Here is a 15,512-nt window from a genome sequence, read left to right as displayed (position 1 = left end):
CTAGACAAGCCACGCAGACTCTATTTTGGAGAAAACTTGGTGCTTTCCAAGACCAGACTGTGTAAAGCTTCGAGCAGCCTGAGTTCAGAACCGGTCTTTCTTTGAGCTGGCAGTCGAACTACAGGCCTCCCAAAATCCCTTCTGACTTCAGTTATCCAGGGATCCTATATAAAGGGAATTCCCCATTCATCTAACACCTATCCAAAGGGAACAGGAGTACTTTACCACCCCCACCCTAGTAGTCAGTGAGAGAATATGAAAGAGCCAGCTTTCATAAAGCTGTACTCTACTAAAATAAGAAACAAAATTTTATGCATTCAGTGACTTTTCTTCACTATCTATCAGCAGAATACTACAGAGCACCCATACTAAGCAAAAGATTAGGGAAAAAAAAAAATCGATTTTTTTCATCTTTATCCTCTCCCACAGCTGATAAAATACTATTCTCAAAAGATATACCATTAAATTCTCATCCTAGATTTGCACCTAGGAAACAGGACTCTCTACAGCCTTTGAAGATTATTCCAGCACTTAAAAGATTTCCTTCTTTCACATAGGTCCCCCCCCAAATACTCTGACTGCATCTTTCTTTTTTCATTCTCATTATAGTATTAGATGATTCCTCCACCTCCAGGCTATTTACACTCCTCACACAACTGAGGACTGTGTCATGTAGCATTTTAGAAATATCAAGTTCTTTCAATGCTTTCTCAAATCCACTCTAACAGCAAAAGACCTGTTTGTGTTTCTTGTCACGATAATTGTTTCCACTTCTGTTGAAGGGTCCCAGCACCAATTGAAGAACAGCAGTTGTGCCTTCATCCAAGTGAGAGTACGGAAATAAGCCCAGGAAGTTCTTTGATGTCCTTGCACACAAACCCCTCAATTCGCCCAAATTGCTTGGTATCTTTTCAAGACTGTGGTGGCAAGAACTGCAGGAGGTCTTGTCTGTAACCCTCTTTAACAGCCCAATCCTAAGTCCCTGACGTCAGTGGAAATGTTCTCATTCACTTGGAGGGTCTTGGATCAAATCCCAAATCTTAAAGAATAAGAGCAAGGAGAAAAGTAGGCATTAACTTCAAATGACGTTGTTCTCAAATCCCGCCTTGAAGTGGCAACAGAGCAGCTTTGAGGGTAGGCCTAATGATTTTTAAAATCATAAAGAACGGAATAAAGAACATGCTTTAAATTTCTAACTGGAAAAAAAGTACATAGGAAAAATATTCTGGAAACTGTTTTGAATTAGCTTACTTGTTTAACCATGGGAACATTCCAATTGTGCTTCACTGGAAGAATGAAAATGTGAATGACATCTTTTACTTTGATGTCTCTGTCATAAATGGTAGCTTACTGGTGTCTTAATGCAACAAACAACTTCTCTGGCTGCCTTCCAAGCAGAGACAAACTAAGCAGAATGATGGAAGTAGAATAGATATCTTCAGGTATTTCCCAAATAAGAAGTAGGGACTGCTATCCTGGGAGGAGTATAGGGATGCTGCTAGGCTGTGGAGGGATTTGGGTAGGCAGCCACAGCCCAACCAGAACTGTGCTTGGCAAGGGGTGCAAAGAACAAGAAAGGCTTCTACAGGTACATCAATCAGAAAAGGAAAGTACAAGAAGCCTTACTCCTACCAGTGAGTAATACAGGCAGACTGGCTGCCCATAGAGGTAGCTGAAGCCCTGCTCTTGGAGACATTGAAGGCCAGGTTGGGCAGGGCTCTGAGCAACCTGATGTAGCTGTAGATGTCCCTGTTCATCGCAGGAGAGTTGGACTAGATAGCCTTTAAGGGTCCCTTCCAACTCAAACAATTCAATGATTCTATCAGAGGACTATGAAATATGCAATGGCTGTACACTTGCTGGGGAAGTCAGCTCCTGACTTCACTAATGCCATAACTTTGCAGAGGGGAGCAGCCTGAATGATCACAGATTAAGAGGCACGTGCGGTGTTCACAACATGCCAACACAATAAACTAAACCCTGTACTGCTCACGTACATCTACAGAAAAGCTCAATCCCACGAATCATGTGTGCATAGTTCTGGAATGCCCTCCAGCTGGGTGCTGTCACATCAGGAAGTTTTCACCCTGAAGGTTATAGGCTCAGAATTCATAGCTACACTCCTGTAATTCACAGCAGATCTCACAAGCACTCTGTACCAGTCTATGATAAACAATCAACTGTTCCCAGCAAGGTCTGCTATATCACAACATTCGCATGCTTTTTCTGGATCAGGTCATTAATCATTTCCTTTGTGACTGATTCTTCTAAAATCAAAACAATTTAAAAAAAAACGTAAGGCATACGTCAAAGGAAAACCAGCTCTCTCTCCCCAGATGTTTCCCTAATGCACAACCTAGTACAATTACAGAATGACTAAGAACCAAGAAAAAAAAGCTCCTTTTTCTGTTCTTCTCTTCAAAATGGTTCAATTAGAAGAGCTGAACCAAAAGGAAACACTGAAGAAAAGCAAGAAATGAACTGAAAAGGACATCCTGAATTTTATAATAACAAATGTTGCACTTCTTGCTTGCTTTGTAAACCCTACAGAAAAGCTCTCTTTAGCTCAGGCTGCCTATTTCTTAAAACCAACAACAACAAAAAGCCACAAAGACATGCAGAACTAGCTGCAGGCAATGAAGTATATTAGCATTTCAATTCATTCTAGTATATCCTCTGAAGGAGAATCTCTCTTGAAAACAACCTAATCCTGTGTGTCAGAAACTTCCTCAATTGTCTTTTGGCAGTAGTTATTTGAGAAACTAACATTTTTTATGTACTTACAGTTCCTTAAAAAAAAAAATCAGTTAAAAAAAAAGTGTTGCCAATTTTAAAACAGGATGTTTTTGTTGATGACTGTAATTAGGATCAGAGACCCTGCAAATGTAAACAGTCCATCCATTACCTCTTCTAATTGTTGTTACAAATATGTCTTCTCTTTGTAAACTGCACCAGCATGAGTAGTTTAGTACACTTACTCAGGCAATAACCAGAACATCCAAAGGACTGGAAAAATGAACATTCAGTGACACCAACCAATTGAAGAGAAAAGCAAGGGAGGAGGAAGAAAGTATTAAGCATATGGATTGCGACTTAAAGTTGCTGTTATCAGAGCTAGGAAAAAGTAAGACAAAAAAGACTCAAAAAATGAATGCACTACAAGTATTCCTGAAGAAAACCTATTGTCAGGAGGTCACCTGTGAAATCACCTGAGCTCCTAAGAGAGCAAGAATCACAGTAAGGCTGAATTTAGAATGTATCTCTGCAGGGCACCCGGTCCAACCCCCTGCTCTAGAACAAAGCTCTGCAGCTTTCACAAGTCAGAACCACATCAGCCAAGTCCTTACCTTCCGATGTCCAAATTCATTCAATATTGTGCCCAGCTTCTTTGTGTTGCTGTGCAGTTTGTGAGCGGCAATGGCTGGGTTGGGATCCCTCCAGTCAACGGACAGGCGATGGTACCACAGGTGCTGACCCTCCTGGATGTGTGCTGACTTGGTGCTGGGGTCAAAGCGATGCACCTCGCATCCGCTGTTAGCCATGCTGATCTCAAACTGGTTGTCATCACTGCCCAGCCTACAGAACAAAAAAGACACAGCCATTAACACTGCAAAAAGACCTACTGGTGAGCAGAACATTCTGAGGACTCATGGGCGCACAAGAAGGGAAAACCCAACCTGTTAGTTTCTGAAGCAAAGTGGATGAGCTGTTGTGCTGCTTCTTTGGATTTACCCGTGGCACTGCACAATCTAACCCCAGCTCTGATGAGATTACCAGAAATAAAGCTGATGGACTGCAATGGTGTGTGCTGAAGATTTGGAATACATACTTAGATAAAGGAAATTTAAAGGAACAAAAGCAAAAGAGCAAATATAATTAAAACATATAGAAAACCATTTTGTAGTAAATCAGATATATTCTCTGCCGTGTCTACACAACTACGTGCCACAATGGCCACCAATTGGGACAGGTTACAAGAACCAAATCTCTTTCTTCACGTACAGAAAAACTAAAATGTAAATTTAAAACTACCTCCTTCCCAAACAGAAGCAGTGTTCTTACATCCAGAGAAAGATTAATGCTAACTTCACAAAGATCCCCAAAGAAGAAAGACAAACAACCTCACTGTACAGAAAAAAAAAGTGTCACTGCATTCCCCGTCTCCTTAAGGAAAATACGTGCTTTATGATGCTATTCCATACCCTACCTCCTACAGAAAACATGCACACAGGATTCAAGGAATCATTGCCATTGCAATCAGATAACTAGCCCACAGGCCTCCCCTGCTGTGTAAAATATGATGTCCTCTTCACTGCTAACCATGCTTGGTAAAAGCTCATAAGGGTGAAATAACATGCTGAATCTTAAACTTAATCAAAAATCGTGCTGTTGGAAATATACAAAGGTAGGACAGGGGAGGTAATTGAGTTTTTTAATCAGTGCTTCAACCAGTTGTACTAATTGAGAATATCCACTCTCCATATTAGCAGCATGGACTTTATCTACAAGAAAAAAACCAGAGCTGGGCAGTATTTTTCAGTGTACTGTCAGAGGATCTGCTAGACAACAACACAGTTATATTTAAGGCATTTATCTCAACAATTGTTTGACTGTGAAATAATTCTGGCTAATTGCATCAATATATAAAATGTGATAGATTTTACATCATGCTATGCTAGGATATGACATTAAGCCAGTACTAAATGTTTTGCTTAGATGGTCTCTTGCTGAACTAAAATGAATCCAACTCCTGAAACGAACTTTCAAATTGCATATGATTTGGAAGTTAGTAATATAGCACCACATCTACTTTAATACTGGACAAACCCAGGACAACCATGACCCAAAAGGAGGCTCTCCACCAAAGTACTGAGCAAGCAGAAGGATATAAAGACTTTGAGAACAGCACAGCATGCTTTTAAGAACAATTGTATTTCACATGATTCCAGCCTATATAGATGTGTAGGAGGGAAAGAGAACATTTTCTTCTCATACATTCAAAATGCATCAGGAAAAAAGTTCAGAAGTTAACCAAGTGAATTGGCATGTTTGTTTGCATATGGCATTCTACAGAAGGGACACAGATGAATGAAGACCAGTGTAACCCCTTCGGAATGAGAAGCTGGCTGAAAATGAACAAAATACAAATTGTTTGGGACAAACACAGCATTAGAGCAATGAGTCCACCAGCGACCCATGGACACACGCATCCATGACACACTTCTAACAGTTGCAGCTGGTACAATCCAGAGGGCTAGATGCAGCCAGACCTCAGGCTGCCTTTGAGCAGATTGTTATTCATGTGAGGACTGGAAAGTGGTGCAAAACAGAACAAATAATAGCGGGTGAAGAAGGTGCTGGTGTATCTCCTGACACTCTGGCAACAGCTCAAATTTATGTCTGAAGAGAGATCTAATCAATCACAAATATTTACAAGACAAAATAAGGTCAACTCCAGAAGATTTGAAAAATGCAAGGCTCACGTGTGATCACGCCAAGTGAGAACACAGCACGAGAGAAGTAAACAAATGAGGCTTACTAAGAAAGACTTTGTTACTTAAGAAAGAAACAAATTTTAAAAAGGTGACCTTAAGGAATGTCACAGAAGAACTGAGAGGCCATCAGGAGGGACCAGCTGCTCTCTCCAGAAACATAAATCAAAAACACTAGGGACACCAACTTGTTTTTCCTGAAGAAAAGACAAAACTTGTCTCCAGTGACAAGAGCTGCAGGCAGACCTTGCAGCAGGGGTGAAGGTGAGCCTTAAAAGCAGCAGAAAATGCATCCTGCAATTGGGCTCCAGGCGAGAGGAAGAGGAGCGTTTGTGCCCCATGGCCAGCTCCTGTGGGGTGCTCCAGGTCCCAGAGGAACACAGGACAGAGGTGTAAGAGCATGTATGTTACAGTCCAGCTTTCCCCTTCTAGGCTTATTTGTTTCTCTTTTTCTTTCCTTCAAAGGTAGACAGACAACCAAGTTCTGCAGTTCATAATAAAAAGCATGCCCTACCTGGATTCTAAAGCCCCTTCACATTAAGACTCTCTTAAAATAGGTTTTCAAATGGCCTTGTAGTGAAGCTCTTTAAACCTCAACAGTTACTTTTCTGATATCCTATTCATTTATATCATCCCAGCTCGAGTGCCTGCTTGTTGTGTTTGTAACAGACTTAGCTTAATCTGAGCAGATTTAGCACTAATAACTACAGCTCACTAATGCACAGTGCAATTACATATCACACTGGGAAATTGTGCCCCCAAGCACAAACACTGCCGCCTTCCAGTAGTGGAACTCACTAATGCTCATCTAATAAAACCTCCAGAAATTACAGACACTGCTCACTCCCATTCTCAAGCAACCTACTCTGCAGCATTCACAAAGGCGACATCTAAGCAGCAAGTTTTCTTAATTTCTAATGATTTATGGATTTAATTCAGGATTCCCAGTCACACTCATGCTGAACTTTCACATTTGTCCTCCATCCATCCTTTCTGCTAAGGAAGTTCTTTGCTGAGAGCAGCTGCTCCCCATTTGTTCTGTATGAAGCATATGAGATAACAAAAATATTTAAAGGGGATTTTTGTCTTACTCAGAACAAAATTATTTTTCTGCCTGTCATAAAACTAAAGGAAGCGAGTCTGACAGAAGAATTATGTGCTAACAAGCTCAAAGGCTGCAGAAGGAATTTGAAGGATTAAAAACTGCTCCTCCTTAACCCCAAATATTTCTTTTTTACTTTGTAGCTGTTCCACAAGAGACAACATGACTGGTTATTTACTGCACGTGTGTACCTGATGATTTATGTGAGAGACAGCATCAGTTTCAATCTCTGCTAAGTCTACTGCACCACTGCTACAGGAAATCTAGCAGTGGGGCTCCCTGTACTGTATCAAGAGCAGCTCCACATGAAGTACTGGAGTATACTCACTAGGTCAGGTTTGTTCAAAACCATCAGCAAGTCATCTTAGCGCCAGCCAGCTTTGTGTCAAACCTGCATTTTCCAACACAGATTAAATCAACTCTGCCTTGTGTCTGGCTAACTCAACAAAAATACCATTCAAAAATATCAATAAAGGCACATTAACACCAGAGCTCAGGTCCAGTATTAATAAGCATGTAACTTGAAGGGTAACATCTACATTAATTCCACTGAACAGTGTGTGCTTTGCCAAGACATCTAAAGTCAGCAGTCAAATTAGACTTCCTCTATACTCAAAGGAAAGCTACAACTGCCTCCAGAAAGTTGCTCAGCTTACTTGATTTTCCACTCAAATGCACCCTCCTCTCCCTGCACAAAACCAGAAGGAGCCTGAGGCAGTGTACCAGTACCGCAGCTGAGCAGGTATAATCTGGATTTGACTGTGGGATAACACAGTATCTCTCCAAACTTCCACAGCAATGGGAAAAACTGAGAAAGAAAAACCCATATTCTGCATTATAACCAAGAAAGCATTGTTTGAAATGGATTATAAAAAACAGTCAAAGTAATTCCTCAAGAGGAGTTTGCTCTCTGTTGTCAGGATTCAAACTAAGGGGTGTGGCCTTGTTACCTGCTGCAGCAATATTCAACAGGTACAGCTGAACAAGACCTGAAAGCTCCTCACTCTCTAAGGAGTTTGACCTTCATAGCTCAGTATAAACTCAGCCTGTGCTGGCTCAAGGGAGATGAAGTCTTCCAGCACTCTCTAACCTAAAGCTGGCTCATGGGACAGCAGTGTCATGTGGACAGCAGTACTGTGGCCACAGGTCCTGCTAACAGCCCTCCTGGTGCATAATGCAAAGGGCTAAAGGCCCAACCAACTCTCTCGTCCTTCCAGGAGGGAATGGCAGGGGAACAGGCTGCAGTTCTCTCAAGAGTGATGAGTTCAATCTCAGGTGCTGTAAACAACATACACACTACAAACAATTTAAAATAAAGCCAACGACTGCTTTCATTATTATCACTTCAGCACACATCACCCCTGAAGCGCTCAGCAAACACATTCTCATATAGAAACGTACAGTTTAATCCCAGGGGTAGTTCATTAATGAAGTTTTGCAAGTAATGCTGCTAAAGTATCTGGCAATTATGCAAGTCATTTCTGCTTAGGGAAGATGCTGTATGCTTCTCAGTTTATCTCGCTAATTTCCACCTTCCTCTGCTGGAACTACCACTTGCTACTCGCCATTAGGCAGCTTGGTTTTGTACTGACAGAAAAGTGAAGGAAAATGGACACCTTCCCACAGAAAGGTTTCTCCCTAAAAAGAGTTTACAGAAGTACATCAACATACAATAAACACACCCAAACAAAACCAGTGTTTTAACAGACAGCTTTGCCATAACCTGTGCTGCATTTATAAGGCTTTTTGACACTAGAATGCATAATGGAAAGATCTGCTGTCTGTTAAATGGAGCACTTACCCCAGGGAATAGACACGGCACTGCTTATTTCTGAGCCGGTGGATGAGGCTAAACCTCTCATCAAGACAGACTGACCAGGGCCTCTTCATGGCTTCAGAGTTTCCCCTCAGGCTGCTCAGGTTCTTGTGCTCACATGAAATCTGTTGAAAACAAAGAATGTTTCATCTTTAGGCTTATCTTTTAATTTGCTGTTAATTTGCCTTCTGGGAAAAGAGAGGATAGAAGTTTCATTTAAATCTGCTTGTCAATCTGATGCACAGCTATGGAAACTCAATCACTTTTCTCCTTGTTTGTCTGTTCTTGGTAAAATTCAAGGCTTACATAATCCCCTAAAGAACAACACAGTTTAAAAAGCAAATAATTAAACATTAGTATTACGCCCTGAAATCAGTTCTCCTGACAGGACATTACAGCATTAAAATGTTTATTTTTTGTCTTTTCAAACCACTTTGTATGTTCAGCATTCTGAATCATTTTGAAATCCTGTCACAATTCAATCTTATAATCACAGACTGCAGTGCCACTGCACTACATGCTGTACACCACACCTGCAGGGTCCTGGATCTCCCACAAAGATTAAACCACAACCTTGCAACAGCCTCTATCCAATAACAAAGGGATTTTAGCAAGTGCTTAACTAAACAGAGGAATTATATGTTTGCTCCGCTGGCTTATATTTCAGGAGCCTCATGTCAGGATGAAAGTACTGCAAAAGGAGAAGGGATACAGACCCTGCAGGAGCCCAGCCTGGCCATCCTGACTCTCAGAAGCTGTTCTCTGAACCCAGCACTAGCCATGCCTGCAGTGACAGGAGGCAGTCCTGTCAGACAACCAAAAAAAGAAAAGTTGGGTAGTATATGATAGTAGAGGTGAGAGCAGGAGTGAGAACAACAGCTGAAATCCAGCCTTTGCTGTGCTAGGCACTCTCCACCATGTGCTTCATAATAAGTAAATAAAGCTTTGATTTTTAAAGATGCTTAAGCTCTGAAATATCATTATCTGGAGCATTACATTCACAGAACTGCAAGCTGCCTTACCATCTCCCTCCACCAGCTTAGCTCCTAACTGTCATGGGAAATTCATAAAAGCTAATAAAGCACCTATTTTTCCTGCTGTCAGGATTTACTAAGTCTTAAGTGATGATTTGCACTGCACCCCACTACCCATTTCTCCCTTCAGTCACATAACAATCAAAGAATAAATGGCATTATGATAACAAGCACTAATTTCAAGACATGGAGGAATAATGTGCTCTCTGTAGAAAAACAAAAGGTTCTGCAGTGCTGCCACTTAACTGACTCACAGTACTATGAGCAATTTCAACACTCAGAACTTGGAGCAATTTTAACAGCTCTTGATATTAAAATGAAACCTAAAATCAAAAGACCTGAACCCTACCTTTAGTAACATCATCCAATTTGCTTCATGATTTACAGATGCTGCAGCACTGAGCTTGTGTCCTGTTCTGGGCTCCCACACACTGCTATCACACAAATAACAGCACATATAAGATGGTTTGTCTGGTCACCAGATACAGCAAGAAGAAGCTTTCTCTGGTCACCTTGACTCGCTGACATGGCAACTCCTGGTGTCAGCTGCTCTGTGCTATGGCAGGAACCTGAACTTTATCAGAGTAATTAGCTGACACCTGATAAACAAGCAAAGATAACAAGCATCCATGCTCATCTACATAAGTGGGATCCCATTTCCAGAAATGCTCATATCAATTATGGTGCTACCCCTTCTGCTAATAATCCTGCAACATCTGCCAGGTCAGAAACAAGAGTTTCTCTTTTTTTTATTGTTGTTTTCATTTACACTTGTCCCCGGGGTCAGTTACTCTGGGAATGAAAGTTCTTGATTACTGTGTCAGAATCAATAAACTCTCTGCTAACTGATGTCCTTGTAGGTTTTGCCCCAACTAGTGGAATTTAGCAGCATCTGCCACTGTTTATTAAGTCAATGAGACGAGGGCTGTTTTCAGCTTAATTTGCCTCCTCAGCCTGAACTTCGGCACTGTAAACCAAGCAGCTCTACACATGTCTTTTGCTGTGTTGTCTTGCCTCTGGTCCTCTCAGTGCCAGGAAGAGACATCGATGCTCTTAGGGTTTCTGACCATGTTGTCAAGGGCATCGTGAAATGGAGAGTAAGAGACTACCCTGCTGCCTTCCCAGGCACCAAGTGTGGGGACAGCAGAATATTTTCAGATGTGTTTCAGGTAAGTCTCCTGTCTCACCTTTGAAAGCATTGCACTGACAAAGAAATTCTTTTATGAATGACATTTTGATGACCTAAGGCATTTTGCTGCTCTTCAGTGTAAATGATGGTATGGTTGAATCTGCATTCAAGGGCTAATTACTGAATAATAATAATAATAATAAAAAAAAGCAGCCACTCCATGGGAACTGTGGGTTTCCAGCAGTTTTTCTGCTTTTATTACAGGAAATATGTACGATACATGTTGTTGTACAGTAGCGATGTTTCTACAGAGAACTGACAGGAGATAATGGATATTTTTTACCCCATGTTTTGACCTTGACATTTATATTGACTATCACTGTGAAGTTGAGCAACTTTAGAAAGAAATTACACATGCAGAAGCATCGCAAGAAAAAAGTCTGGTGTGAGCTTAATACCTTATCAGAGAGGGAACAGACTGTATCAGACAGAAATGAAATAAAAACCTACCTGAGAAGTGCTAATGTACTTCAGGAACCTCAAGGCTTCATAGTTCAAGGAAGGAGTTGGACTTGCCCATGGCTGCAGTTCAATGTGCCACCTTACAGTCTGCAAAGCAAAAATAAACACATAAATAAAATAAAACAAATATTTTAGAGTATTAATTTCTCAGTACAAGAATAAAATGCAAGAGCTAATAAAATTAAGGAGACTTCATTTCAAGTAAGAATTTCCTAGGGGCTTGCCTGCACATGAAAGTTATTCCAGAATAAAGCAGCATTTGAACTACAGTGAAAGAGCAGCCAAGCATGATTTATCATAATCAACTTTAAAGCAGGTGTAGGCAATTCAGAAAAAAATGGCTCTTCATCCAAAATACAAGTGTCAGCATAATTATTCTGAGACACCCAGGTAAGTACTGGTTTATATAAATCAACAAGGGAAACCAAACTCTGAGTATCTAAATCCTCTAGCAAGACATCTAAAAAAAGTGAAATTTCTCCCTTGTATTTAGCATCTCTCTCATCCCTCTGTCCACTGAAAGTAAGGTTTGTACCATAACACCAATCAGCGATAGAAACCCCACCAAACAATCCCTTTCCTTTTCAAAGTCTAGAGTCACTCAAAAAGAAAGCTTCTCACTTTTTTTTTTATTAAGACCTCTTCATGCCCTACACTTGCCTGACAAGGCACACCAAAATTCTTTACTGTCCCAGAAAAAATGCCAGTGTGGCTCCCTTTAGCCCTACAACTCTTCATTTTCACAACCATAAGTAACTGTATGTAGCAGATGCTCTCTGTACACCCTGAGAGGCCCATCAGCTCTGAACCTTGGGGACCCTGTCACTATTTGAAACAACTCTTCCCACTTCTGGAACAGAAAAGGCCTCCTAGGTATGTGCTCTCATAGCAACAGGTCTCTCACTCCAATCTGCATTACCTTCTCTAAATTCTGCCCGCTTTTGTTGGACTAGGAAGTTTAGATGTGTTACCTTTTGCCCTCATGTAGATATAAATACAAGTACAGTGTTAAGTTGCACTGTATTAAGATTGATTTCTCACAGTTCCTCATCCTTGGGTACAATAGCTCAACGCTATGGCTAGGCAGGTGACATCAAGCTTTCCCTTAAACAGTTGTGATTAACTGAGCTTCCTTAATGAACAGGATGAGTGGTTCTTGTTTTTTTTCCCCCCATGAAATTTATTCTGACATTCAATAAACTATAAGCTACATAGGGGCTGGGCATCCTGCTCTGAGTGCCCCTGCTTGAGCAGGGGTTGGACAAGATGGACCATGAGACCCTTCTAACCTTGGCCCTTCTATAATTCTGAAAAAAAAAACCATTTGGGAATTCCCATGGGACCTTATTTCCAAAGAAGCTCTGGAGAAAAGAGGAAATAATTACTGGCCTGAATGGAGTGAAATTGCATAGGTGAGGAGCTCAGCCCAAGACCTGGGCTCGCGGGCAGCACTGAAGGGAGGACAGCAGTTGGCCCTACTGGGAACCACGAGCCTGGGTGGTGACATTAAGGACCTTCAGACACTAGGGATAGACAGAGAAAAGAAAGAGAAGGCAAAACCAGAAAACAAAGATGATAAAAGAGAATCATCAGACCAGATGGAGTTTGCCTTGAGCTGATATTATAAATTGGTATTTTTTCAGCCTAAGTAAACAGGATGGAGTGAACGGCAGCCAAGAGGAGGTCTGTATGAGGTTTATTGTTCCTTCAGGGTTAGCTTTTTATTTTTTGTATTGTTCTGTTCTGCTGTAAAGAGACGTTGAAAAGGATATTTAATAATACTTTTTTTTTTTTCCCCCAGAAATAGACAGAAGTAGCATCTCTCACCCTGAAGCCTGCTGCCTCCAACAGCCGGGGCTCCTACATCCTGCACAGCACCATGCCAGGCAGCCAGAAAGCTCTGCCAGCAGCACAAAACCCAATACACTGCTTTCAGACAGCAGCCTGCAAGCAGCTAGCACAGCAGGAGGATAGGTGCACACTTGGGAAACAGAAGCGTGTAATCTTTCAGAATGAGTCACAGTTCACACGGCTGAATAACACTTGCAATGACAGGAATGTCGTTGTTTCAACAGGCTTGAAAGCTGAAAGAAAACGAAGGCTGACAATCATTTTCAAGCAGAAGAAACCCCAGACACCTAAACATCTGAGCCCAGTTATTCTGCAATTTATTTGTATGAGAAGTACTTCATTAGGTAGCAGAATTACAGGGCAGTCATTGTGAGAATAGAGAAAAAAAACTGGTAGGTCTCCAAAACGTACCAACAAACACACAAAAAGGAAGATAAAAAGCCCAGTGGCTTATGAAGTCAGTTTCATACACACAAAAAATAAATAAAAAATAAAATCTGTAGCTCTTTACACTTAGGAGCACCACACAAATGCTACTTCTGTGACACGTGACATACCACAACAGAGCTCCCAATCCATAGCAATGCTTTTGAATAGCTTTGAAATGCCCCCCTTGGTCTCTGGCTCCTTGCAATGAAGAAGCCTATTTCCATTCCTTAATGAATACATCCGAGAGATCTGCTCTGACACCTGCTGCACACCCACACCGAGCAGTTGAGTCATTACATTACAATGAGCTCCAGAATGGTGGATGGGGATGAAAACACAGCACACTTCTTGAAACAGGTCTCCTGCAGGGGGTAACCTGCTGATACTGGCAATGAAGTACAGGCACACTCAGGGCTGACCAAATGCCCTCCTGAAGCTACCATTCCCTGCTCCATCTATAACCCTTGTTGATGGATTTTCAGCTGATTTTCAGTCTCTTCTACAGTGTTTGATCCCTTGAACTCTGCTAACAAAAGATACCTGGCCTCTCTGAACCAGCTGCTTGGGGAAAACTGGAAAGTTACAATACCACTTAAAAATACCCTCAAGCATCTCCATACTTATAAGTTGATTCACTTATAAGCATATGAATTACCTAAGTTAGCACTGTAAGAAAAATCAGACTTCAGAAAGACTTTATCACAAGCAATATCACATACCAACTTCCCCATTCCCTGAAGCATAATGGATATCTAAAAGATCTTACCAAAACCAATGCTCAGATTTTCATGAGATGAGATAACCACATTAAGTCAATGCTATTTCTTTCCTAAGAAAGCTAAAGATCCATCTGAAGGTCTGTTGTTTCCCCCCCATACACACACTTACTTCACACATGGACTGACTTTTCCCTTCGACCAATCTGGTCAAAATCTGTGGTGGCTCTTCCCTGTAGACTGTTGATTTCTAGATTTTTTTTTTCCCCTCGTCAGCCATTGTGACACTCACATGATAATCCCTCCATAATCTGTAGCATATAAGTGGTATCACTTGTCCTAAAATAATTTAAAATTATGATAAAAGGTTTAAATCAGCATGTGCAAAGGGATCACAAACTTGCAGGTGTAAAACTGTAGGCTGTGAAACTTCCTTGCTTTTCTAGCATGAACTTGAACACATCAGTGCAAATAATAAAATTCTTCACAGATCAATTGTACAGGTTCAGTCCAGTAATTCAATCAGCCCTTCCCTTCTGCTTAAATGTGAAGGGGAATTAGTCAGGAAATTTTCCTTGGTTCCATTTTTTTTTTTAATTAAAGGTCAGTAACTAATTTTTTCCTTCTTTAAGTCTCTTTCCTATTTAACAGGATGTTAAAGTATTACCCAAGTCTATAAACAAAAAGTTTAGAACCCCAGTTCGCAGCCAAGCAGTCTGCTCTTTCCGATGAAGAATCAGAAGACCTGTCAATACCTACACTGGCATCTTAAAACAGGGAAAAAATATAAAAACCCCTGATAAGACAACAATTTTTACTTATCCTTTAAACACCAGAGGCATAACCAAACATTAATGAAAAGCACCCACGGCAATAAGCTCTATCAATAACCATAAATATTTGCTAGCCATAGAAATGAATGACATACACTTCTGAATCTCTAGCTGTTCTGGCTTTACCTTTCAAATCACTATGTCCACCCCTTATGGATGAGTACAGTTGAACAATTTTTGCTCTTGGGTGAAATTTTGCAGGTTTTTTTATTCTCTTCAGAAGCAACAAGTAGGATTCAAATTGCAAAGTGTCATACTTACAAAGCAAGCATACATTTATTGGATAACATTCCCAAAAGCTAGAGAAGATCGCCCCTAGACATGATTGACAGGGCTGGGGCATCTTTTTTGGGCTCTCTCTGAAGCTCCTGAGCATCCAATTTTGTAGGTTTTTGTGTTTTCAATTCAAATGTTCCTTGAGCAGTGAAAACGTTGTGTGGCACATGTCAGCATTTGCAGGAGATACGTACCCAGCAAAGCAAAGCCTGCTGAGATGTGTGGGAGGGCAGCTGAAGGTGAGGGCAGCCAAACCTGGTACATTGCTCCTCACGCTGACAGCAGAGTAGTTCTTGCAGCAGTGAATGATCC

The 15,512-nt window shown here is 41.1% G+C and overlaps 1 protein-coding gene across 1 annotated transcript in view; it reads right to left on the bottom strand.

Annotated features, from left to right (window-relative positions):
- Positions 1-15,512, bottom strand: part of METTL24 (methyltransferase like 24) — a 40,613-nt gene that overhangs the window by 12,115 nt on the left and 12,986 nt on the right. The window contains exons 2-4 of the mRNA XM_065736930.1: positions 11,084-11,182; positions 8,396-8,535; positions 3,348-3,576 (exon numbers count right to left, since the gene is read on the bottom strand). Of these exons, the coding sequence (XP_065593002.1) occupies positions 3,348-3,576; positions 8,396-8,535; positions 11,084-11,182 (468 nt within the window). The remainder of the gene's footprint in view (positions 1-3,347; positions 3,577-8,395; positions 8,536-11,083; positions 11,183-15,512) is intronic.

This window comes from Cyrtonyx montezumae, unplaced genomic scaffold (assembly GCF_038088225.1).
Source record: "Cyrtonyx montezumae isolate F1298 unplaced genomic scaffold, pur_monq_1.0 scaffold_0, whole genome shotgun sequence".
Lineage (NCBI taxonomy): Eukaryota > Metazoa > Chordata > Aves > Galliformes > Odontophoridae > Cyrtonyx > Cyrtonyx montezumae.
This window is presented reverse-complemented; position numbering and strand designations above follow the sequence as displayed.